This window comes from Monodelphis domestica, chromosome 1 (assembly GCF_027887165.1).
Source record: "Monodelphis domestica isolate mMonDom1 chromosome 1, mMonDom1.pri, whole genome shotgun sequence".
NCBI classification, from domain to species: Eukaryota; Metazoa; Chordata; class Mammalia; order Didelphimorphia; family Didelphidae; genus Monodelphis; species Monodelphis domestica.
In genome coordinates this window covers 517,908,026-517,935,002 of record NC_077227.1, presented here as the reverse complement: position 1 = coordinate 517,935,002, position 26,977 = coordinate 517,908,026, and the positions used below count along the sequence as shown (strand labels likewise).

At 35.0% G+C, this 26,977-nt stretch overlaps 1 protein-coding gene across 8 annotated transcripts in view; it reads right to left on the bottom strand.

The window, feature by feature from the left end:
* Window positions 1-26,977, bottom strand: part of BABAM2 (BRISC and BRCA1 A complex member 2) — a 604,603-nt gene that overhangs the window by 123,021 nt on the left and 454,605 nt on the right. For all 8 annotated transcript variants that reach the window (XR_001628762.2, XM_007476024.3, XM_016431556.2 and 5 more), the window contains 3 exons: window positions 4,612-4,711; window positions 2,335-2,405; window positions 1,369-1,451 (listed from right to left, as the gene is read on the bottom strand). Coding sequence is in view for 7 of the 8 variants with exons in the window: in XM_007476024.3 (XP_007476086.1) it covers window positions 1,369-1,451; window positions 2,335-2,405; window positions 4,612-4,711 (254 nt within the window). In the remaining variant the exon portion in view is untranslated. The remainder of the gene's footprint in view (window positions 1-1,368; window positions 1,452-2,334; window positions 2,406-4,611; window positions 4,712-26,977) is intronic.

The following is a 26,977-nucleotide window of genomic DNA, read 5'->3' as shown; positions in this document are numbered from 1 at the left end:
TTGCTGCTCCTTCTAAGTAATTTCTCATTTGTATTATGTTGTAGCTTATTCACAATTATTTCTCCATTGCTATGAGCTTCAGTTCTTCAGAGACTACAGACGTCATTACCCATAACCATACAATATGGAAGGAAGAACAACAAAAAAAATTTGGATCTTTGCTTCTAAGAAAAGCTTAGGGTCATAAAAAGAACTATACAATTTTCTAAAGGTTATCCAGCCCACTCTCCTCTTGTATAAACTCATCTGCTTACATAAGAGAATAAAATGTTATGTTTATGTTTTTTAGAAATATCTAAAAAGATAAAACTAGTTTATGGAGTGTCTGCCAAGTATTTACTTGTTAACAGGAGACTACTATAAATTAGTTCAGTAATGATGTTTGAAATAACACTGGAAAAGAAAGATCATCTAATTTCTTAAAAGCAACATACTGACTTTCAATTATCTTCATATTAATTATTCTTGTGAATTTTAAAATTACAAGTTAGTTTCCTTTAGCCCCCTAGCACACTTCTGGGATTCCTTCCCTATAGTCAACTTTGGGGAACAAATTAATTTTATAATTAATTTAGCTTAAGCAAAATATAACTTGGAATATAATTTGGGGTAGAGGGGAGAAATTGTAAACTCATTTCCTAAAGCAAATATATGTATTTTTTTTTTACAAATGCTATCTGTACTACATTCAGAAAAATGAATATTAAAAATAATCTCATTTATTTAACATATTAGGATTTACAAAGCACTTTACTATAACATCTGTATGAATGTAGAATGAAAGGATTTAGTTGTAGAAGGGATTCTCTAGAGGTTATTTCACTTAAACCCCCTCAGTTTAAAGATGAGGAAGCTGACAGAAGCTGGTTTGTCAAAGTTAACACAAGTGGTAGGTAGTAAAGCCAGAATTTTAACCCAAGTTCAGACTACAAATCTGGAGCACATATTGCATATTACATGGCTTTATATATGCAGAAACTACAAGGGGATAGCACAGCAACATTGAAAGAGCTGGCAGTAAAAGGCCAAGCTTGAACTCCAGGTTCCCTAGCAAAATTATAGGCCCTGGGCAAGCCATTCAACCTTTCTGAGCCTTTATTTCTTTCTCTATAAAATGAAAGGGTGGGGCTAAAGACTTCTAGGATCCACAGGAGCTACCTAATGTCATACAGTTAATCATAATGACATTTCTATAGCTTTCAAGTTTGCAAAGAGTTTTGTAGACATTATTTGTCTTTAGCAAGGCACCATCAAAAATTTATAGCCAGTAGAATGGACAAAAACAGCCTACTATTCTAAGTATTTTCAAATATATTTGTATATGTGCTATTGGTCTTTTATTTTTGCTAATGGCAAAATGATACTTACTGTGTACAAGAAAACAAAAATCTTTCCACATCAATAGTAGGGTGAGCTTTGTGAAGCCTTCAGCATCATACTCCACTACACCTCTAAGAAACAAAAATAGGTAGCCATCAATATAAAGTGTAACGGACTTGGAAGCATATAAAAGACTGAATTAATGCTTTCGAGTTATTAAACTAGCTATACTCTTTTAAGTTCTTTTCCAAAATTTTAATTTCACACTGGTAGTTTCATTGTAAAAGTGGTTTCCTGAGGGCTGTGATCTAGTAAGTTATTGGATAATAGTAAATGAAACATAGTATATCATGCTAGTACATTTGTACAGAAACCATTACATTTAGCTTCATCAGTCAAATTAGTGGGCAAGTCTATCTGTGCATCTGTTCTGTGAAAGAGCCAGTCAGGACTATGGAAAATCTACTAGAATGCCTTCCCTTGAGAGTTTTGTAGTCACCTGACATTGAGGTGCAGCCCCCTACCTCCACCACACACACACCAAGACAAACAATAAAAAAGTGATTTTTGTGAAAGAATATGTAATAGATTTACATAAGTGGTTTTGTTTGAAAAAGGATTAAAACCAGATTATATATCATTCAAAGTATGGTTCAAATTTCACCACTGGCAGGAAGATTTTTCCTAATACTCTTAACATGAAATGATTTCTCCCTCTGAATTCCTCTTAATAAACATCTTATAAGCACCTATTATATCCTAGGCATTATGCTAAGCCCTGGAGATACAATAACAAAAATGAAAGGGGAGCATTTTCCATCATACTTCATTTTGAGTTTTCCATATACATGTTTTGTCTCCCTTAGTGGATTATGAAGTTTTTGGCAGCAGGAATACTATATTGAAATCTTATTCCCATTCAGAGTCTAGCAAAGTATCTTAGATATAGTAGGTGCTCAGCAAATGTTTGTTGAATTTATGAAAGGATAAATAAAAGGAAGGGAAAAAACTTACGTTCCAAAGTGACTCAAGAAAGCAGCAATATATTCTCTTCTTTTATGATATCCTTGAATGACATATTGTACCTGGAAAAGAAAAAAAAAGAAGCAGAAGTGAAATAAAGTAGATGATATTTCCCCATTTTAATTTTAAGTCTCCTTGTTATCAGTGAACAACAGTCCACTGAAAAAGTAGTTAATTCTAATCTCTTTCTGCTTTCCAATTGAAGATGATTTTGAATTACTTTTTACAGCTCTAAAATTCTCTAATTCTATGATCAGTTATTAGTAGACACTATTTTCTAAGACTAAAAACATATCTTTAAAGTGCCTTTATTATGGAGAGAAGAGACAGATGAAGAGGGTAAAAGATTTTCCTTCTATTAGCCAACACAATGATTTCCATGGCTAACAAATGCTTATGCTAAATTATTTGAAACAACATTGATCAAGTCAGAACTGATAGTTATGTTGTACCCTTAAAAGTAAAACAATTCTATTTATAAAATAGGGTTTATAGCAATTTATAAAAAACACTGCTTACTTTGCAGGCTTAATGTAGGATCAAAAATGTTATTTTGGGAAAAGAAAACAGATGATAAGTTTGCTTAAGTGGTTTTGTTTAAAAAAGGAAGAAAACAGCTTTGTGTACTTGATTTTAAAAACAGAAAATCATTTTAACAGAAACCCACAACAAAACTGGCTATAAAGAGATTCCAGTATAATTATGGAAATTCATTTGAAGACATTGTTTCTAAAAGCTGCCATGTACTGTCCTCATTTGTGGAAAGCCAAGGAAAAAAATTTAAAAAGACAAGTAAAATTAATGAAATGGAACCAGATAAGAAAAACCAACTGATTCTTGTGTTTCTGGAAAAATAGTCTTAAAATTTTTTTGAGTAAAAAGTATGACTAGAAATTAATCTCATTGGAAAGCTTTAAGAAGGATTTTATTCTAGTTGTTGGAGACCAAATTTGCATTTTTCTCTATAACACAGGGACACAAATTTGAGGGAAGGGCAAGGCATCTAAATGCAAATACAAATTCTATTCTCAGGTCAATTTTCTAATAGGAATAAAGTCAATGGATATTTGGTTCAATTAGAACTAATCATGGCATGAGAATTAAAGCTCATAAAATGGATGCCAGTTCCACAGATGCCAAATCCAAGGTCTACTAACATTTTAAAAAATACTGAGTCTTTGAGATATTATTGTCCTTAGAAACTACTTTATATTTAGCAATGGTCTAATGACCATTTTGAATGACAGAAGCAATCAAAAGGCCTACTTTTGAAGGCAATGTGAAAAATTCATTAACAGCAATTCAGTAAGAATAAAGAAGAAATTAGCACTTTGGACAACCTGACAAATTGAATCATAATTAATGTGGAATAAAAAATGAATCTGATATTCTTATGTGGATTAATCATTCTGAATTTGCAGAAAAATGTAATGGATAGGCATTAATTAATATTTATACTCTTAAAACTACAGCATACAGTTAAATATAATCTTTATGATAAAGTTTTAATTATTTGCCTATATAACAAGGGCCTCCTAATAATGTAGACAATGAGAATGAGTTAGCCTCTTTGGTGTGAATTTAGGGAATCTTTCCCAAGGAAGCTGGATTATAATCCTATGGTCTCTTCCCCTGGGTAGAAGAGAATTGCCTCCTGATTTCTTGTAGAGAATTAGATAACTAAAGTGGATGATTATTGAAAAAAACATATGGATACATGTAAAATATAAAAAAGAAAGTAAAAATTGAGATATATTTGGAGTCATGGAACAGAAGAGAAGAAAAGAGCAGAAAGAAGAGATGCTATTGCACAAAAAATGTCAATGGACATCAGCAGTAGCCACTGGATATGGTAAAAAGCCACAAAACAAAGGTTTAGGGATATAAATAATTCTGATAAAAAAGTAAGATCTCTAAATTCCAAAACTGTAAAAAGATCAAGATCTAATGAGAATTACACAATGTGGTCATGTTTTGCAGCTCAGGGATAAATGAAGGCAGAAGATGGCAATGACAAGACAAAAAAAGAACCAGATTACCAGGACCTCAGAGGAGAAGGTAGAGTAAATGCCTATTTATAAGAAGAGTAGAGGATAGATGTGCATGAAATATAATTCCAATTAAGAAAAGGCTATGAGAAAGAACCTGAAGATAGAAAGATGGAACAAGACTGAAGCATCCCCAAAGTAAACAATGAATATATTAGGAGAAACAGAAGCCCCTGGGAAGAATTTCATGAAAGAAAAAGAGGGAGTGGTATTGACTTACCTTATTGGTTAGTAGTTGACATACTTGGGGAACATAATCAATTAGACATCCTCCTCCTGGAAAAGCTGGGATGTGAAGAGCTGAGGAACCTCCAAGAGCACTGAAAGATAACAGTATATAAGATACTTCACCTTCTCTTGGAATTCAAGTTATTTTAAAAAATGATATCCTAAAATTAACTTCTTTGATTATCCACCAAAGAACCAACTGCCTCAGATAGTTCAGCAACATGAAAACACTATATTATAGACTTCTATTGTCTTTTTTTACCCAAATAGGAATCATTGCAATAATTATACATCATAACTATAAACTTTTCTTTGTCACACAACAATACTAAATCCCAATTTTAATGGGTATTTGTAAACATCTTAATAAAGTTTAAACTCTGTGTTTTATTGAAATATTCTATTTTTTCTTTAATACTTGATAGGGCCTGAGCTCAGAAAAGTTATTCAAAGAACACTTGTATCATTGAATTGAACTGAGCCTAAGACAATGTAGTATCATGGAAAGAACAATGGACTAAGGACTAGAAGACTTTCCTTGCCAGTTAATTGTATGACTTCAGGAAAATTACTAAATTTCTTGTCACTAGTTTACTCATTTAAAAATGAACATCTGAAAATCAGCATTTTACAAACGAACCTAGGCACAGAACAGTAATGATTTGTTTAAACTCATTTGGGAACAGAACACTAAGGTTTAAAGTATATTAGCATAATTCATAAATAATAGTCCAATACTCTCAGGGACAAAGGGAGCTTAGAGAAATTAAGGAGCAAAACAGAAAGAATTCAGTCTATTTTTATACTCAAACTGAAATGTATAATATGTATTTTTATAAACAAATATAACACTTCATTTAGTAGTTTAGAGCTGGGGTTCTTAACCTAGGGTTTATTAATATGTTTTTAAATATTTTGATAACCATATTTCAATATAATTGGTTTCCTTTATAATCCTATATATTTTATTTTCTGAGAATGGGTCCATATATATTACCAAACTGCCAGTGGGTCCATAATACAAAAAAAAGGCCAAGATCTTCAAAGTTAGAGGTTGAAATATCATCACCATTGAAATTTTCACAAAAGACTACTATTGACATTGTATACAATATGATTGATGGAAGTCTGGAAAACACTGGATTAGATGATCTCTAAGATTCTTTCTCATTTTAGATGCTTCATATTTTAGATGTTTTTCAGTTGTATCCAACCCTTCATGCCCTTATTTGGGGCATTTTCTTGGCAAAGATACTGGAGTGGTTTGCTATTTCCTTTACCAGCTCATTTTATAGATGAGGCACAAACAAGGTGAAGTGACTTGCCGAGGGTCATTGTCTAAGGGTCAGATTTGAACTCAGGAAGATGAGTCTTTCTGACTCCTGGCCTGGTGTTCTATCCACTGTGCAACCTAGCTTCTCTTTTAGAATCTTGTGGTTTATAAAATCATGTATCCAGAACATCTAAATATAAAATCATTACAGAAATATTTACCTAGAATAGTCAATAATTCATTTATCCAATGTCTCAGTACTAACTTTAATCTCTACATGATCTTTAATTCACTTAATTTAAACATTTAATTTAAAAACATTTATCTACTATGTTCTAGACCAGTGATGGCAAATCTTTTAAAGATTTTAGAGACTAAGTGCCCAAAGTGCACTCTCACATTGCATGTGAGCTCTCAGCCTTACCCCAGACAGGGGAGGGAGGAAGCACTCTTATTGGGTTGCTGGGCAGAGGGGCAGGTGAAGTGAGGAATGTGCATGAAGAGAGGGAAAAGATCAGTCCCTTCTAGCACCCTATGGTTATAGGCTACACTGTGGTAGGAGATGTGACTATAAAGATAAAAACATGAAGTCTCTGACCTCAAGGAACTTGTATTTTATTGGAAATAAAAGAGACAATTTCATTTATAGATCTAAGAAAAAGAAGAAATGACAGAGCTTCACTAATACAGGATTATATCAGCAGGGAAAATACTAGAAAAATTTGCTACTAGAAACCTTCTTTGATAGAAAAAAAAGTAAGAATCTCTTCCAGTAGGAATATTTCAACATGCCATCCAAGAAACTTAAAACAATCTTAAATGGCTTTTGACACTCAGACCAAATTGGGAGTTGATACATGCTACTAAATAATGAGAGTCCTATCATTACATTCCTCGACAAACTTCTGACTTATCATAAAAATGTATATTCACATTTCAGCTAACAATAATCTGTCCACAGAAGATAGAGCATATTTAGAGAGGAAGCAAAGGAAATGCTTTTAATGACATTTTGTGTGACAAGCTCTTTTGCAACAAAGTGTCTCCCTTTCACATAAGATAATGCTGTGTTTCTTTTTTTTTTAATTTAATTTTATTGATTAAGAAAATTTTTCCATGGTTACATGATTCATGTTCTTTCCCTCCTCTCCTCCCACCCTTCTTCCATAGCTGATGCACAATTCTACTGGATTTTACATGTGTCATTGATCAAGACCTATTTCCATATTATTGATATTTGCACTAGGGTAATCATTTAGAGTTAATGTAGTGTTTCTTGAAAGATGTAGCACCAAAAATAATCTTGTTAGGTGACTCTGGCAATAAGCACCATTAAGAGGCACAAGACATTTCTGGATAGTGAGATCCTCTACAAGGTCATGTTTGCATAAGGTATTACACTAATTGCATCAAGCCCCAAAATGTTATAGAGCCTTCTGAAAGGGATCTTTAATCACTTGAAGGAAGATGGCTTGTCCATGGACACAGGAAAGATCAAATGGATGAAAACTGTCTATTGCCCAGATTCCAACATGCATAGCTGGGTTGGGTATTACAGTTGGACAATGAATTGGGCACAGAGTTGAAAAGACAGCTTGCTGGCTTACTTTTGGGAAACTGAAAACTTACTTTACTGACCCAAGTTTCCCATTAAAGCAAAGATTCGTTTTTTCAATACTATAGTATTTTATTGGTCTTGCTATATATACATGAAACCTGGAATACCACTGCCTCTGACAAATAAAAATGAAGATCATACAGAGGATGACAGAGGTACATGGTAGGAATGAGTAGGCTACATTTTATAAAAAACAAGAAACATGGAGGATAGAAATAAAAGGCAAAACCAAGAATTACATGAGGGGAAGAAAAATGAGCTGACCTCTTGGTAAAAGGAAAGGATGATGGGTGGACAACCAGTGTGATAAACTATCCAACTGCATTTACATGAAATCAATAGCTTCTACAGGAAGAAATCAATGTAGTGATGATAAAAAGGGGAAACAATCAGGGGAAAACCCTTTGTATCAAATCTCTTTAATAAAGTTCTGATATCCACAATGTAGCGATATTAATACCTTTTCCCAACTTATAAAAACATGGTCAAAGGATATGAACAAATAGTTCTTGAAAGAATTATAAAATATGGCTCCAAACTACCATAAGAGAGATAAAAATTAAAACAATTCTGAGGCTGTATGCCATATTCAGAAATTGGCAAGGATGAAAAGATGGAAATAGTAATAGAGGAATATGTAAAGAAAGGTACACTAAAATGCTATTGGCTGAGCTGTGAATTGACTCAAACATTCTGGAAAAATAAATTTAGAATTGCATTAAAAAAAAGAGTCAATGATTACTCATGCCTTTTGATTCAGCCAGGTCTCACTCCTGGGCAAATATTCTAGAGAGAGGGAGAACATACTATATATTGCAGCAGAAATTTTTCTCATAGCAAAGAATTGAAAATAGGGTAGGTGCCCACAAATTACAAAAAGATTAAATAAAATTGGCACCTGAATGGAATCTCTTTGTACCATAAGAAGTGAAAAATAGGAGGAATTCAGAGAAACATGGGAAGACTCATGCAATGAGATAGAAAGGAGAATCAAGAAAAAATAAATGACTCTAACATTGCAAATTAAAAAAAAATACAAGTGAATTCTATGTTCTTATAGTGACCAATCTTGGTCCCAAAGAAAAAATGAGCTTTTGTACCACCCTCTTTTTGTTGAGGGGGCAACCATGAGGGTGAAATGTAGTGAATGTTTTTAGATGTGACAAATTTATTAATTAGTTGATCTTACTATTAACTTTTCCCCTTCACTACTTATTGGGGAATGAAAGATTTCTGGATGAGAGAAGTGAGATTTATCTAGAAATTACTGAGATATAAAAAACAATGTTATCAATAAAACTTTAAAAAAATCTTAAATCTACCAGTCTCCTCCATTCTTTTGCACTGTAGTAGAGAAAGGATATTTCCAGATCCTCTAAGACAGAAGGGAGCCAGGACAAATACCCAAATGGTTGGTTGCTGGAACTCTTACTCCTAGTCTTGACAGATTAACCAACAATGAATCCAGGGCCCCATCAGTACTGGTTTGTGGCACAGCATTCCACAAGATGAACCAAAAAGAGATAGCTTGTAGGCTCTCTGGATAGTCAAGAAACTTCACTAGCATACCAAACTTCTGTGGTGACAAGAAATGGCAAGGGGGAAAAGGGCAGGCTGAATTATACCAAATTGCTCCAAAACCAAGTTGGGATTAGGCTACAGCAAAGGGAAACAACAGTAATATCCTCTGCCACTTAGCTTTGTCAGGTACTAAGTGGTGTCAAAGTGCTTCCCCCTCTCCAGTTTCAGTGTCAACATAAATAATCCAATACATACTTTCTTCTTCTGTTCCACTATTCCAACAACAGAAGAATTCTCAAGTGACTTAATCTTGTTCATACTTTTTCATTATCATCTTTTCCAAAGAGACATACACTTAAACTTACCAGACCATGGATTGTGGCAAGTCTATGAGCTTTCTGTCATGTCTAATTTTGAATGATTTAGTTCATTCGTTTAAAGGAGTCTCAAATGTGTGAGGCATTTTTTACTATAAAGGGCTTTTTAATAATATTTTTATTTTATTATGAAAAAATATATAAATATAATTTATATATAAAACATATATATAATTTATATATAAATATATATGTATATAAAATAAAAAATATATTAAAAATAATAATTATTTTTAAAAGGTCCTCACTTCATTCATTATTTAAATCAGTAGTTTCCTAGCCTATTAGCCTAGTGAACCTAATATCCAGACTGTCACACACTGATAAGTTGCTGCTGATTTATTCATATAAATAAATATAAATATTTAACAGACTTACTATAGTTTCAATGTGGCTCTGATCTTGTGACTATGAAACAAAATCACTACTGTGAAAAGTTTCAAAGGCTACAACATGGGAAAAAACACAGACATTATGGTTTTTAGGTGCTTAATATTTATAAAGTGAAAGAAATATAAAGTTGGTCCAGGGTAACAGAACAAAAAAGCATACACATAGAAATTCCATGTATCACTGAGTGCTTAGTTCTCTTCTCTCACACATGATTAAGTGGGGAAAAGGGAGAGCCAGGAATATTATTATGTCAAGAGTGGTGAGCTTGAGATGAAAGAAAGAACTTCTTGATTCTTCTGCTCTTTAGAAGTTTCCTGGTTAAAAGGTGGGTGAAAGTCTAATGAAGGATGTATTCCATTTGGTCTGATGAGTAAGTCATGAAATATGACAATGATTCTAGAGGTAATTCTTTGATGTGTAGAAAAGAATATAAAGATTTGAATTACTGGGCAGGTCTAAGTGAAATTTCCTTTTGAGGTTTGAGAATTTATTATGTTGGAAATGTGGTAAAACAAAACATCCTCAAGATAGTTATACCTCAAACAGTGAGCATAATCCTATAAAATAACTATAAGTGACTATAAAGAGCATTGATCTCATTAAGAAAGATCTTCTAATGTCTCTTCTGGAGTGTTAAATGTTTCAAATGTTGATATCCAACACTGTCAAGGAGACCCAGGGGAGTCCTTTCTGTTTTAGTCATGCTCGTACATTAGATTTCTGAAAGCAGAAGGGGTAATATGGTTATCTTCAACAGGAAGGAAGTGACAGAAAACTACTCAAAGTGGTAAACCAAGAGAACACAGAGCTGTGCAAGCATCAGCCTTTACCTATGACAAGCTGTTAACACCATCCCTGACCTTGAGGCAAAGAGAAACACTAAGCAAGGATGCAAGTGAATCCTCTTTTCTGAATATGTACTTAGGGCATTAGGTTTTACTGGTTATATGAAATGTATACTTAAAAAATGTATTATATTTCATAAATGTATTACAAGTATATTCTTTAAAGCTTCAAATATTTGGTGTACTTAATATGATCTGTGACATCTATATATTACCAAAGTAGATTTTCTCACCCCAAAGGATCTCCTAAAAGACTTATTTATCATGGCACCTAACTGGTTAGGGAAATAGAAGAGAAAGAAGATTTTCTGTTTGTGTGATTGGAGGTGGGTTGGTGGGACAGGAAGATATAGCTGCTATTACAATACCCTGAATGCACATTAGAGAATGATGAATAATTACAGGAATATTTCATCTCATTAGCTGAGATAAAGAACATGAGAAGAGCAAAAGGAACAATTGGGCTATGTGTATATGGGGGTGGGTATGGTTATTTTCTTTTATGGGAGTGGGGGAAGGAAATAAAAGCTTGGTTTTTAAAGCTAATGGCAAATTCTTATACTTAAAACATTTTTAAGCCTTTGAAGCCATATTTAATTTTATAATTTGACATCTCAAGAAAGTAGATTCATTTATTCACTCAATAGTCATTTATCCAGTTTATACACTAAGCACTATAGATCCAATGATAATATGCAATATGTCCCCTCATTGAGCTTACAATATAGCTGAGATATGATCTACATACAAAATAAGTAATGATTACACAAAAATATACTGCTGATTAGAATGTAAGGACAGATGAGAGGGAAAAATTTATGCAAGATCATTTCATATGGGGAAGAAGTAGAATAGGAAAGACTTCCTAGAAGATGTGATGTTAAAGGATGCATAGCATTTCATCAAGTGACTGTGGAAGAATGATTCTGATATATTTACTTACCTTCAAGCAGTTACTTGAATAAGCATAAGAGCAGTTCTCTCAAGCAATTAAATAAAACTAGGATATAATTCAATATGGGAAAGTACTAGGAAGAGTACAATTTCTTTAAAGTCAATCTTAGTCAACTCTCATTTATTAAAGGCTTATTCTTTGCCAGGCATTGTGTTAAATATGAGGGATATAAAGAAAGGCAAAAATAATCTCTACCTTTAAGTTATATAAAGAGTAAGTAAAAGGTGATTGATTTTAGAGGACATGGTGCTGGTAGGAAGGGGGAGGAGAGGGGGTGGAAGGACTTGGGCAGCATGACCCAGAAAGATTTTTTACAGAAAGTTTGGATTTGAGCTGAAGCATGAGCACTAAAAAGGAGGAAGAATCTTTAGCTTTAAAATCTGTGACTCTATGGTACTGTTAGTCCTTCCAGCAATGTGGACCGAAAACCTTCCATGCCTAACAGCAGCTGATCTCAAAAATTGTTGGGACCAAAATTTATCACCTGAGAAACAACCTTCTGGGGATGAGCTTCTATGAAGGCAGCAGGGCTGGTTTTGTATGACAGTCATTCTGCAGGTCCAGACTTAAAGCTTTCCTGGTTTGGCAAGAGCTGCCAGAGCTTGCTGGCAGAGCATGTGAGAGGCCAGGGTCCCTTCCATTCCATGATGGGTCATAAGAGAGAGTCTTTGGTGAAGAGTTATTAGAAATAAAATAAATGATGTCAGATAAAAACCAGCTAGATGTGCACAGATATGATATAGTGTTTCACTAGTGTAGTCCTGATAGTCTCATGAGACAGAAATAATCTCTCCACCACAGGCTAGGTCTTTATTTTTCAGTATCATTTTTCACATTTTTAGAGGTAGATATAAAAACTGAATGGTTCTGAGAACACAGTAAATGTGACTGAAAATTGGTTTTTGGAGGAAAGGCTTACACTTTTCCCTTATCTGCAATAATTTCTTGAGTACTATCAATGACACCGCCAATCTATGAATAGCCTGAGTTCAAGGCTGAGGAAGCATTTTCTACTTTTTCTCTTTCCATCTCTATCTCTCTCAGCCTCTTAGTCCTCATTTTCTGAGATTCAAACTTTCTTCTCTATTATCAGTGCTATCTTTTCATACCTGTATTATTGCAATGGCTTTCTTGCCTCAAGTTTCTTACTACTTTAACATATTCTACATATTGCTGTTGCCCAATTAATCTTAAAACACTGTCATCATTTCATTGCTTTGTTTATTCTTTCATTACATTCTCTGTCTTCAAGAGTCTATTGGTTACCATTGACCAAAGGATTCACATTAAATTGTATTACCCTGGAATTCAAAGCCTCTTTCTCTTTCTGCCTTTTGTAAATCTATATATGTTTCACTCTAGTCAGACTGATCTCACTTTCTCTAATGCAATCCTTATTCTTGGCCACATTCATTATATACCTCTGTTCAGGTTGTTTCCTTATTTACAACATTATCCTCTTTCCTTGTCACCTATTTAAAGTATACTGAGTTTGGAGTTCAGTTTAAATCCTATTTTTCTCTTCTTGGCCATACAGAGCACTGACTATATTTTCTGCATGTTGTTATTTCATGTTTGTAGGTGAGGTTACAAATTTGTCAACTTTAATTAGGTTCTAAGTTTTCTAAAGGCAGATATCATGTCATGTACCACAATAGCCATCATAGTACAAAGTATAGAGGTAGACATATAGAAAAGACTAAATGGATAACTCTTGAACTAAACGGAATGTTTCCCCAGAGAAAGAACAGACAACCATCTGGCTTAAACCATGTATGACCTTGCTCAAAAGCCTAAGTCTTTGCTAGATGACCTTTGAGGTTCCTTCCAATTCCTATTAATTCTTAATTTACAATTGAGAAACTTGTTCATTAAGTTCTGGTAAAGGATTAGTATTCTTTTCATTTTGGATAAATAAAATTAACACCTGTCAGCCTGGCCAAAGTCTGAGGTGCAGATGATTTATTTCATTGCACCCTAAGCAAACGTTCCCAGACAGGGATAGAATGTAAGTCAGCATGATTTAAGTTAAAACATATTATTTAAAAAAAAAAGATTGGGATATAGTAATCACAAACAGAATGTGCCTAATTACATAAAAACTAACCAAGTTTTTGTTCAGAATTATGCTTAAAAAAAAATAAAGGAATTTGCTAACATCGCAAAGAAGCCTTTAAAAGGCAGTAATCTTAACAGATGTCCGACCATCAGGATTTGGTTAGTGTGTGGAAAGTATTAAAAAAGGGTGGGGGGGGGGTTCTTAGCAGATGTTGTAACATTACAATTTGGTATGAACAACCTTATATATTATGCCCAATCACCAATGGCACGATCATGCTGAAACAAACAAAAATCTTTCTTTCATTTCTAAGATGTAATTGAATGGCTAATCAAAACAATGCCATAGGGAGCCACTGTCAACTGTCACTGGTTAAAGCAAAATACATTTATTGAGAGTTCTTTTTTTTTTTTTTGAGCATTTTACAGTTGAATAGTTTTGGTGCTCGCCTGTCAATAATCCATAAATGCCCATCTCTTTATTTACTGTCTGACTGACTGACTGACTTACTTACTGGTTAGTCTTCCTTTCTCAAGTCTCTCTGCTCACCAGGATATTTTCTCTTAAGCTGTCAGAGTGATCTCCCTAAAGTGCAGGCCAAAGTCACAGTTTGGGAAATGGGGGCTGCAAGGTAGCCCCCAGAAAATGAGGCCCCCCCATTGATCCCTTTCTGTGACTTCTCTCTAACTGCCCTCACTAATGGATGATTACTGTTCTCTCTCCAATACAAAAGAAATGATATAAAAGCAAAGATTTATAGAATAAATATATATCCCACCTTAATCTCCCCAGATTATTTACCCTAAAAGATTACATTCACAGAATTAAAACCTAAAGATCATTACCCATTACCCCCCTCATTTCCCTCTCCACAGAGTTATATTCACTCCCATTACAAGCCAGGCAAGCCAAGAATATCAATCACCTTCAAGACATACTCCACTACAGGCAGAAACCAGGCAACATTGTCAGGTGCTTTAAAATAACACAAGAAAAATAGAACTAGTAAATTGAGGAAAACCCCAAATCTGGTCTGTCTCAAATTACCTTCTAACCCTGTACTGAGATACGAAATGTTTTGTTATCCATCTCCTAAGTAATTGTGATTGATTATGAAAGCTGACCAAAAGTAACAATGATTCTCCTTAAGTCAGAGAGAACTAACCTCCAGATTACCCTGTTTATGTTATTCATCTATAGCAACAATGTTTCATTGACTATCCCCTTAGGCTACCTGTCTGTTGTCAAATTCTAGGGAAACCTATATGTAGAAAATTGATACTGTTCCAGAAAAGCATGTAAACCTATAAAATAAAGGAACCTCTGTGCCATGGCAGAACACTATGTGATGCCTACTCATGAGGGACTGAAGACATAGTGCTTCCCACTCCATTATTCGACTGAAATCATCACACGTGAACAGAGTGGACCATGGACCATGGACCCTCAGAGAGACCACTAGATGGTTCTCTAATCCCCCTGTCTTCCTTCAAGTCCCAGCTAAAATCCCACCTTCTATAATGAGGTCTTTTTTGATCTATAATTCTAGTGCCTTCCTTCTATTAATTATTCCCATTTTTTTCTGTATATATCTTGTTTGTACATAGTTGTTAGCATGTTATCTTTTCATTATAGACTGTGAATTCCTTGAGAGCAAGGATTTTTATTTAGCTTCTTTGTATCTCCAATATCTTTATATCCATAGCTTAACACAGTGCCTCAACACATAGTAGGCACTTCAACAGATGCTCTGACTTCTTTCTCTCTCTTTCTTGCTTCCTTTTTTTCTTCCATTCTTTTCTTTTCCCTTCCTTCCTTCTTTCCTCCTTCCATCCCTTCTTCCCTTCACTTCTTATCTCAACTAGGCTGGAAGTACAGTTGTCACTGATAGTTATGATATCACTACTGAATAGCATAGTAGCTCTGACCTACTCTGTTTCCAAGTAGTCCCTCCTCAGGGAACCTGGTAGTCCCTTATTCCTGATAGCGCACTGTACTAATGATGGATTGAAAGCAGTCACCTAATTAATTAAACTCATTTGCAGCTTAGAACTCTTTAGCTGAGGTAGTTCACCAGCCTCAGTCTATCTGGTAGCAAGTATTACACGTGAGTATCATAATACAGGGCCCTTTACTTGATCCATTTCCATTAAACAACTTAGTATTAGTCTTACTCAGGACATTTTATTGTGCAGAATATATCCTATATTTGCAAAGGCTTTAAAGGAAAAGGATAATGTCTGTTCCTTAGTAAACAAATATTCAACAGAAGACCTGGTAAAGTAATGATGCACCAGACACCTGAAGTATCTATTACTAGACTTTATTAGTTTGGGCCAAATGAGTCCTAGAAGCAAAAACATATAATGAGAAAAGTATACAATCAACAAAATTACTTATTGATCAACAAAATTTATAAATATGAAAGAATAACAATGGTGTATTTGATAGACATTATTTACCAATTAAACAAGGATGCACTCATTCGTACATATCATCTTTATGTTATTACATTTGAATACACAGTCTTCCTAAGTTTTAGCAATGTGAACGTAACAGCATTTTGTTCATGTTGCTGAAATGAAACCTTTCAATAATATGTTTATATTTACTTCAGGTACTTTAGGTACCAAAAGCAACATAAAAGTGTAGGAATATAATACTAAAATATATAAATCTCCCCAAAGTTGATAATGTGAAGACTGGATTTAGATATCTCCTGATTGTAACAATGAAGGTACTTATCTCTTCCTTTATAGTGAAGATAGAATTGTAAGCGACAATCTATTTTTAGATTTTAACTACAAAAAGCTGTTAAGTAACTACAAAAGGTGAATTAACCACAAAAAGGTGTTAAGTAACTACAAAAGGTGAACTTAACAAAAGAGGATTTAAGTAACCCAAAAAGATGAAATCCAAACACAGAAGGTGAGAACTAAAGAACGGACAGTTCTAGAGAAAAGTGTCTGCTGTGATTGGTAGATGTGAAAATTTAGAGGAGGTGACACAAGAGAAAAAGGTCTTTAAATAGAGAAAAAAAGATTGAAGAGAACAGTCAGTCAACCAGGCATGGAGTGAAGTATCAGTCACTCGGAGCTGGAGGGAAGACGGACAATTGGGGATTCAGATATTTGGCACTGACTTGGAGGAGCGACTGAAAGACTGAAACTCAGAAGAGGACTGGAAGACAGACACCCAGACTTCTTTTTAGACTGTCACCATTGGTGAGTGAAAGGCTAACTTAGTGGACTTGCTTTTCTCTTCTCCCGGCTGGGGCTTAAAAAATCTAAATGACTTAGTGACCCTGCCTTTCTGGAGGCGTGAAACCTCCAGGTAAGGCCCATCTTCTTGAGACTCTATTCCCTGGATGGGGATTAGAGATTCAAACTGGTATTAGGAGAAGTCAGAGTTTTTCTCTCTTTCCCTCTTTCCTTAATATCTTCCTTCTATTGTAAATATTGTAAATAAACTATCATAAATTTTATTTACTTTAGTAATTCATTTTGGGATTTAGAAATTAAATCCCTGGCAACCATCTAGTAAAATCACCTATAGACTATATTGGCTCATCCTACCCATGAGCAGTTAATGTTTTTCCAATTGCTCAAGTCTAGTTTTAGTTGTGTGGAGAGTGTTTTGTAGTTGTGTTCATATAGTTCCTGTGTTTCTCTCAGGAGATAGATTCCTAGGTATTTTATTTTGTCTAAGGTGATTTTGAATAGGATTTCTCTTTCTAGTTTTTGCTGCTGAACTATGTTGGAGATGTATAGAAATGCTGATGACTTATGCGGGTTTATTTTGTATCCTGCAACTTTGCTAAAGTTGTTGATAATTTCGATTAGCTTTTTGGTTGAATCTCTAGGATTCTTTAAGTAGACTATCATGTCATCTGCAAAGAGCTATAGCTTAGTCTCCTCCTTGCCTATTTTGATGCCTTCAATTTCTTTTTCTTCTCTAATCGCTACTGCTAGTGTTTCTAGTACAATGTCAAATAGTAGAGGTGATAATGGGCATCCTTGTTTCACTCCTGATCATCCTACCCAAACTTATCTATCTACTTAGTGCCATACCCATAGAACTTCCAAAAAATTTCTTTACTGATTTAGAAAAAAACCATAACAAGGTTCATTTGGAATAACAAAGGATCAAGGATATCCAGGGAAATAATGAAAAAAAAAATACAAAGGAAGGGGGCCTTGCAGTCCCAGATCTCAAACTATATTATAAAACAGCAGTCATCAAAACAATTTGGTACTGGCTAAGAGACAGAAAGGAGGATCAGTGGAATAGACTTGGGGCAAATGACCTCAGCAAGACAATATATGATAAACCCAAAGATCCCAGCTTTTGGGTCAAAAATCCACCATTCGATAAAAACTGCTGGGAAAACTGGAAGACAGTGTGGGAGAGATTATGATTAGATCAACAACTCACACCCTACACCAAGATAAATTCAAAATGGGTGACTGACATGAACATAAAGAAGGAAACTATAAGTAAATTAGGTAAACACAGAATAGTATATATGTCAGACCTTTGGGAAGGGAAAGACTTTAAAACCAAGCAAGACATAGAAGGAGTCACAAAATGTAAAATAAATAATTTTGACTACATCAAATTAAAAAGCTTTAGTACAAACAAAACCAATGTAACTAAAATCAGAAGGAAAACAACAAATTGGGAAAAAATCTTCATAAAAACCTCTGACAGAGGTTTAATCACTCAAATTTACAAAGAGCTAAATCAATTGTACAAAAAATCAAGCCATTCTCCAATTGATAAATGGGTAAGGGACATGAACAGACAGTTCTCAGCCAAAGAAATCAAAACTATTAATAAGCACATGAAAAAGTGCTCTACATCTCTTATAATCAGAGATATGCAAATCAAAACAACTCTGAGGTATCACCTCACACCTAGCAGATTGGCTAACATGACAGCAAAGGAAAGTAAGGAATGCTGGGGGATGTGGCAAAGTAGGGACATTAATTCATTGCTGGTGGAGTTGTGAACTGATCCAACCATTCTGGAGGGCAATTTGGAACTATGCCCAAAGGGCGATAAAAGACTATCTGCCCTTTGATCTAGCCATAGCACTGCTGGGTTTGTACCTCAAAGAGATAATAAGGAAAAAGACTTGTACAAGAATATTCATAGCTGCTCTCTTTGTGGTGGCCAAAAATTGGAAAATGAGGGGATGCCCTTCAGTTGGAGAATGGCTGAACAAATTGTGGTATATGTTGGTGATGGAATACTATTGTGCTAAAAGGAATAATAAAGTGGAGGAATTCCACAGAGACTGGAACAACCTCCAGGAAGTGATGCAGAGCAAAAGGAGCAGAACCAGGAAAACATTGTACACAGAGACTGATACAATGTGGTACAATCGAAGGTAATGGATTCCCCCACTAGGGACAATGCAATGTCTCTGAACAATCTGCAGGGATCTAAAAAACACTATCCACAAGCAGAGGATAAACTGTGGGAGTAAAAACAGTGATGAAAAGCAACTGCTTGACTACAGGGGCTGAGAGGAAATGACTGAGGAGAGACTCTAAATGAACCCTCTAGTGCAAACACCAACAACATGGAAATGGGTTCGAACCAAGAACACATGTGAAACCCAGTGGAATTGTGTGCCGGCTATGGGAGAAGTGGTGGGAGGGTGGTGGGGGGAGGAAAAAATAATGATCATTGTTTCCAATGAATAATGTTATTCATTGGAATATTTAAATTATTCAAATATTCAAATTATTCAAAAATAAACAAATAAAATAATGTTTAAAAAGTAAAAAAAAAAAACCAAAAACCTCCGTTTCTACAATTAAAATACACTCATTTTAAGTTATATCACCAAAAAAAAATCACCTATATAAATATTCAAAATCCAACCACAATTAATTTTAGCAGTAGAAATAACAAAGGGTAGGTTACCAAATGTACGGGCAAATGTAACCTATTGGGAAATTGTAAACTGGCTTAATTAAGATGAATGAATGACAGACAAGGGAATAGTAGGCAACTTTTTCAATATATTGATTGATTGTTCTAATTTCTGTATCTTTTTTTGTCTTCAAAAATACTATTTGCTATATGGGGTGACTTTCTGGTAGGAGATCCTGCCAAAAACTATAATGATGTAAAAAACAGAATCTATTAATAAAAACTTACTTTAAAAATACAATATAGAACATGGCTGCAGAATACACGTAGGACTCTTCCTCTCTTCTTCACTTACTGATATAAACTACCTCAAAATGCAAAAAAATAAACAAAAAAACAAATCCATAAGATCAAAGGGACTCACAGTAGGGCACAGCATTGAAGGTATGTGGGATTTGGGCATTTCCACATTTTAAGGGAGTGAAATAACTTCCACCAAAATGTGAGATGATCAACCCTCCCCCACCCCACCTATGGAGACAGAGTCAGTGTGAAAGTGAGTGAGGGGCATCTTTTGAGTGAGCGAGGGGCACCTCTAGATCCTTGGAAGCTGACTAAGTCCACCAAAGACCTACCCCTGAGAGTAGCTAGACCTGAGGCCTCAGAAGACCGAAGAACTCAGACCTTGGGCACCCATGTGGAGATAGAGCAGAGAAGGGCAATAAATAGTAGAAGCTGTAAAGTCTTGAAAGGTGGGCTCAGGCAAAAACCATGCTTCTTATCTGAATACACAGAGAGCCTGCCCTCCTTACCAAGACTTCTGACTGGCAAAGGAAGGAAAAACCACCATCATGATGGCAAATAATGACCAGGAAAAACAACTTCCCAACACCAAGAAAAACAAGAAGAAGGCATTGACCCTAGATAATAATTTTTTTTGGTTATAATAATCACTTTACTTCCCTCCCTCCCTTCCACCCACTCTTCCCGCAGCCAACACACAATTTCATTGGGCATTACTTGTGTCCTTGATCAGAATCTATTTAAATGTTGTTGTTTACACTAGGATTTTCATTTTCAACCATATCCCTTCAACACATGTATTCAAGCAGTTGTTTTTCTTAGGTGTTTTTACAGCTGCAGTGTTTCCTCTGCATGTGGATAGTGTTCTTTCTCATAGATCCCTCCAGATTGTTCAGGATCACTGCATTGCCACTAATGGAGAAGTCCATTACATTTGATTGTACCACAGTATATCAGTCTCTGTGTACAATGTTCTCCTGATTCTGCTCCTCTCACTCTGCATCAATTCCTGGAAGTATTCTTGTACAAGCCTTTTTCCTTATTATCTCTTTGGGGTACAAACCCAGCAGTGCTATGGCTGGATCAAAGGGCAGACTGTCTTTTAGCACCCTTTGGGCATAGTTCCAAATTGCCCTTCAGAATGGTTGGATCAATTCACAGCTCCACCAGCAATGAATTAATGTCCCAACATTGCCATATCGCCTCTAGATAATTTTTATGGAAGAAAAAATCCAGACTACAGAGGAAATAGAAGAAGAGGACATACAAATAAATGCATCCAAATCTTCCAAAAGGAAAAAAAAAGGCAATTGGCCACAAGCCATTGAAGAATTTAAATTGGAGCTAATCAAAAAGATGGAAAGATTTTGGCAAGAAAACTGGGAAATGGTTAAAAAAGAAACTAACACTTTAAAGGACAGGAACTACCAATCGAAGAAACAGCTAGAAGCAACGAAAAACAGGATAGACAAAACAGAAAAGGAAAATCCAAAGACTATAGTGGAAAACCAGTCCTTAAAGACCAGAATTAGGCAACTGGAAGCAAATGACCTTGCAAAACAGCAAGACTTAATAAATCAAAGTCAAAAGATTGACAAAATTGAAGAAAACATGAAATATCTCACTGACAAGATGATAAGATAAGGAAAACCAGTCTCACGGAGATAATATGAGAATCATTGGTCTAACTGAAAATCCAGAAATAAACAGAAATATTGACATAATACTACAAGAAATTATCCAAGAGAACTGCCCTGATGTTCTTGAACAAAGTGGCAAAATAGACATTGAAAGAGTTCATAGAACATCCTCTACACAAAATCCTCAAAAGAAAATCCCCAGTTGTCTTTTGTAATATCAATGTAATTGCCAAACTCAAGAGCTTCCTAGCTAAGGAGAAAATTTTACAAGACCAAAAAGAGACAATTAAGATATCAAGGAGCACCAATCAGGATTACACAAGACCTGGCAGCTTCCACCCTAAAGGACCGCAAGGTTTGGAATATGATATTCAGAAAGGCAAGAGAATTGGGTCTTCAACCAAGGATCAACTACCATCAAAACTGACAATATACTTCCAGGGGAAAGTATGGGCATTCAACAAAATAGAATTTTTCCAAGTATTTGTAAAGAAAAGACCAGAACTAAGCGGAAAGTTTGATATCCAAACACAAAAATCAAGAAAAACATGAAAAAGTAAATAGGAGAGGGGAAAGGGAAAATTTTTTTTAATTTAAATTTTCTTTTTTAAGGGTTTCAATAAGATAAAGTTGTTTATATTAATATATGGAAAATGTTATTTGTAACTCTCAAAAGTTATATTCACTAAGAATCACTCACAGGAAGAGATTGGGGCATTGAGGGCTATTAGATGATATGCAAAAAAAAAGAAGAAAAAGAGGGGGAATCGAAGATGGCACCAAGAGATACTTGAAGAAATAAAATAAATAGGTTAATCTATGTCACACAAAGAGTCACATAGGAAGGGGAGAGGAAGAATATAATTATAAGAAGAAGAGGAAGAGAGTGGTATTAGGTAATACTTAAATTTTACTGTCACTGAAATCAATTCTGAGAGGGAAGAGCATCTAGACCCATTGGGGTATCAAATTCTATCTTACCCTATAAGGAAGTTTAGAGGGGAAAACCAAGGGGGGGAAGGGTGCAGGGAGTACAAAAAGGGAGGGAAAGAGAGGTGGGAGGGAACTTAATAGATACTAAATAAACATAATGAGGGAACAAAAAGGGAGGGGGTGGAAAGGGAAGCATAATAAGGGTGGGACTTAAGAGAACTGATTAAAAGTAAACCACTGGTTTAAAAAGATATAGCAAAAGAATAAAGGGCAGAACTAGGAGAGGATATCAAAATGTTAGGGAATACACAAGTGGCAATCATAACTATGAATGTTAATTGGATGAACTCACCCATACATAATACGAAAGCAAATAGCACAGTAGATTAGAAACCAAAATCCTAACATATGTTATCTACAAGAAACACACATAAGGTGGGTAGATACTCACAGGGTTAGAATTACAGATTGGAGCAAAATCTATTGGGCCTCAACTGAGAAAAAGAAGGCAGGAGTTGCATTCATGATATCTGACAAAGCCAAAGTAAAAATAGATCTGATTAAAAGGGATAGGGAAGGTAATTACATTCTGATAAAAAGCAGTATAGACAATGAGGAAACATCAGTACTCAACATGTATGCACCAAATGGAATAGCATCCAAATTTCTAAAGGAGAAACTAGTAGAGTTGAATGAAGAAACGGATAGAAAAACTATACTAATGGGAGACCTGAACTTTCCTCTATCAAATCTAGATAATTCAAAACAAAAAATAAATAAGAAAGAGGTAAGAGATGTGAATGAAATCTTAGAAAAATTAGAGTTAATACATATATGGAGAAAAATAAATAGGGACAAAAAGGAATACACTTTCTTTTCAGGAACAAATGGTACATTCCCAAGATTGACCATGTACTAGGGTATAAAAACATGGCAAACAAATGCAAAAAAGCAGAAATAATGAATGCAACCTTTTTGGGTTATAATGCAATAAAAATAATAATTAGTAAGGATACATGGAAAACAAAATAAAAAATTAATTGGAAATTAAATAATATGATTCTCCAACATCAGTTAAAGAACAATTAAATAGAAACAAAAATTTCATTGAGGAAAATGACAAGGATGAGACATCCTTTCAAAATGTATGGTATGCAGCCAGGGGGAAATATATATCCTTGAATTCATATATTAAGAAATTTGGGAGGGCAGAGGTCAACAAATTGGACATGGAAATAAAAAAACTTGAAGGTGAACATATTAAAAATCCCCAGATGAAAACTAAATTAGAGATCCTAAAAATTAAAGGAGAAATTAATAAAATTAAAAGTGAAAGAACTATTGACTTAATGAATGAGACTAGAATCTGGCTTTTTGAAAAAACAAAATAGACAAAGTATTGGTCAATCTAATAAAAAAAGAAAAGAACAAAACCAAATCAACAGTAACAAAGATGAAAAGGGAGATCTCATCTCTAATGAAGAGGAAATTAAGGCAATCATTAAAAACTATTATGCTCAATCATATGGCAACAAATATCACAATATAGGTGATATGGATGAATATTTACAGAAATATAAATTGCCTAGATTAACAGAAGTATTTCTTACTTAAATATACTTTATATATATATAAATATATGTATACACACAAGTATATAAATACATATAAATATACTTAAATAACCCCATATCAGAAAAAGAATTTGAACAAGCCATCAAAGACTCCTTAAGAAAAAATCCCAAGGGCCTGATGGATTCACAAGTGAATTCTCTCAAACATTCAAAGAAACACTAATCCCAAAATTATAGAAACTATTTGACATAATAATCAAAGAGGGAGTTCTACCAAACTCCTTTTATGACACAAACATGGTACTGATTCCAAAACCAGGCAGGTCAAAAACAGAGAAAGAAAATTATAGACCAATCTCCCTAATGAGATTGATCCACAAAAGCAATAATCTTAAATAGAATACTAGCAAAAAGACTCCAGCAAGTAATCACAATTATTCTGATCAGGTGTAATTTATACCAGGAATGCAAGGATTGTTCAGTATTAGGAAACCATCCACATAATTGATCAAATCAACAAGCAAACAAACAAAAATCATATGATTAGCTCAAGAGATGCAGAAAAAGCCACTGACAAAATACAACACTTATTCCTATTGAAAACACTTTTAAGTATAGGAATAGAAAGGCCTTTCCTAAAAATAATAAACAGTATATATCTAAAACCATCAGCCAACATCACCTGCAATGGGGATAAATTAGAAGGCTTCCCAATAAGATCAGGAGTAAAACAAGGATGCCCATTATCACCTCTATTATTTAACATTGTACTAGAAACCCAAGTAGTAGCAATTAGAGAAGAAAAAGAAATTGAAGGTATTAAAACAGGCAATGAGAAGACCAAGCTATCACTCTTTGCGAATGATAGAATCCTAGAAAATCAACTAAAAGGCTAGAGGAAATAATCAACAATTTTAGCAAAGTTGCAGGATACAAAATAAACCCACATAAATCATCAGCATTTCTATATATTGCCAACACATCTCAGTAGTAAAAATTAGAAAAAGAAATTCCATTTAAAATCACTCTAGACAATATAAATATTTAGGAATCTATCTGCCAAGAACAACACAGGAACTATATCAACATGACTACAAAACACTTTCCACACAATTAAAACTAATCTAAATAATTGGAAAAACATTAACTGCTCTTGGGTTGGAAGAGCTAACATAATAAAAATGACAATCCTACCCATCGACCTACCAAGAAAGTTTTTTACTGAATTAGTAAAAAGCATAAAGTTCATTTGGAAGAACAAAAGATCAAAGATATACTGGGAAATAGTGAAAATAAATGTAAAGGAAGGTAGCCTAATAGTACCAGATCTCAAACTATACTATAAAACAGTGGTCATCAAAACAATATGGTGCTGGCTAAGATACAGAAAGTATGATCAGTGGAATAAACTTGGGGTAAGTGACCTCAGCAAGACTATGATGAACCCAAAGATCCCAGCTTTTGGGACAAAAATCCACTATTTGATAAAAACTGCTGGGAAAATTGGAAGACAATATGGGAGAGACTGGGTTTGGATCAACATCTCACACCCTAAACCAAGATAAATTCAGAATGGGTGAATGACTTGAATATAAAGAAGGAAACTATAAGTAAATTAGGTGAACACAGAATAGTATACTTGTTAGATCTTTGGGAACGGAAAGATTTTTAACACCAAGCAAGAGTTAGAAAATATTACAAAGTGTAAAATAAATAATTTTGATTACATTAAATTAAAAAGATTTTGCACAAACAAAACCAATGCAACCAAAATAAGAAGGGAAGCAACAAATTGGGGAAAAATATTCAAAACAAAAACTTTTGACAAAAGTCTACTCAAATTTATAAAGAGCTAAATCAATTGTATAAAAAATTCCCCATTCCCCAAATAATAACTGGGCAAGGGACATGAATAGGCAATTTTCAGATAAAGAAATCAAAACTATCAATAAACACATGATGAAGTGTTCTAAATCTCTTATAATCAGAGAGATGCAAATCAAAACAACTCTGAGGTATCACCTCACACCTAGCAGATTGACTAACATGATAGCAAAGGAAAGTAATGAATGCTGGAGGGGATGTGGCAAAGTAGGGACATTAATTCATTGCTGGTGGAGTTGTGAACTGATCCAGCCATTCTGGAGGGCAATTTGAAACTATGCCCAAAGGGTGATAAAAGACTGTCTGCCCTTTGATCCAGCCATAGCACTGCTGAGTTTGTACCCCAAAGAAATAACAAGGAGAAAAACTTGATAGTATATATGAGTGGTAAAAAGATTGGTGTGGAATATACAGGCTTCTGGTCAAGATGGCGGCTTAGAGAAAGCTAAAGTTCAGATCTCCTGAAACCCTTCCTTACCGATCTCAAACTTAATGCTCCTAGGACACCGAAATTCAAAACGATCAACAGCATAGACCCCGGGAGTACTCCTCCTGGACCTGGACCTGGATCAAAAGGTACGCCCTCCCCCAAAAGCAAGAACCTGAGACCACTCGGACCTAAGGGGCAGGCAGAAGGAAGGTCCTAGGACCCATTCCCCCCAACCCAGAGCGCTGAGTCCGAGGCAGCAGAGGCAACCTCAGAGCCCCACAGCCTGCTATTCTGAAGGCCACATCCTGAAAACAACCTAACCCAATCGAGGGGGCACCCAGACAGCAGGGAAAAAGAGAGGGACGGGGGAGCACGTAACCCCCTGGAAGGAGCCCTCGGAGCTCCTGGAAGCCGCGGGCCCTCCCCCTCAGAGAGCAGGGTCGTCTGGAACAACAGCAACCCTCAGGGCTGACAAAAGGGCCTCAGGAACCGGATATTCTGAAGGCCACATCCTGAAAACAACCTAACCCAGTCGAGGGGGCACTCAGACAGCAAGGAAACTGAGAGAGACGGGGGAGCTCTTAAACCCCTGGCTGGATGCTTCCACCCGAATCTCAATTTAACCCAGGAAAGCTAATCTTCTTATCAGGAGCCCTCACCCTGAGGTCAG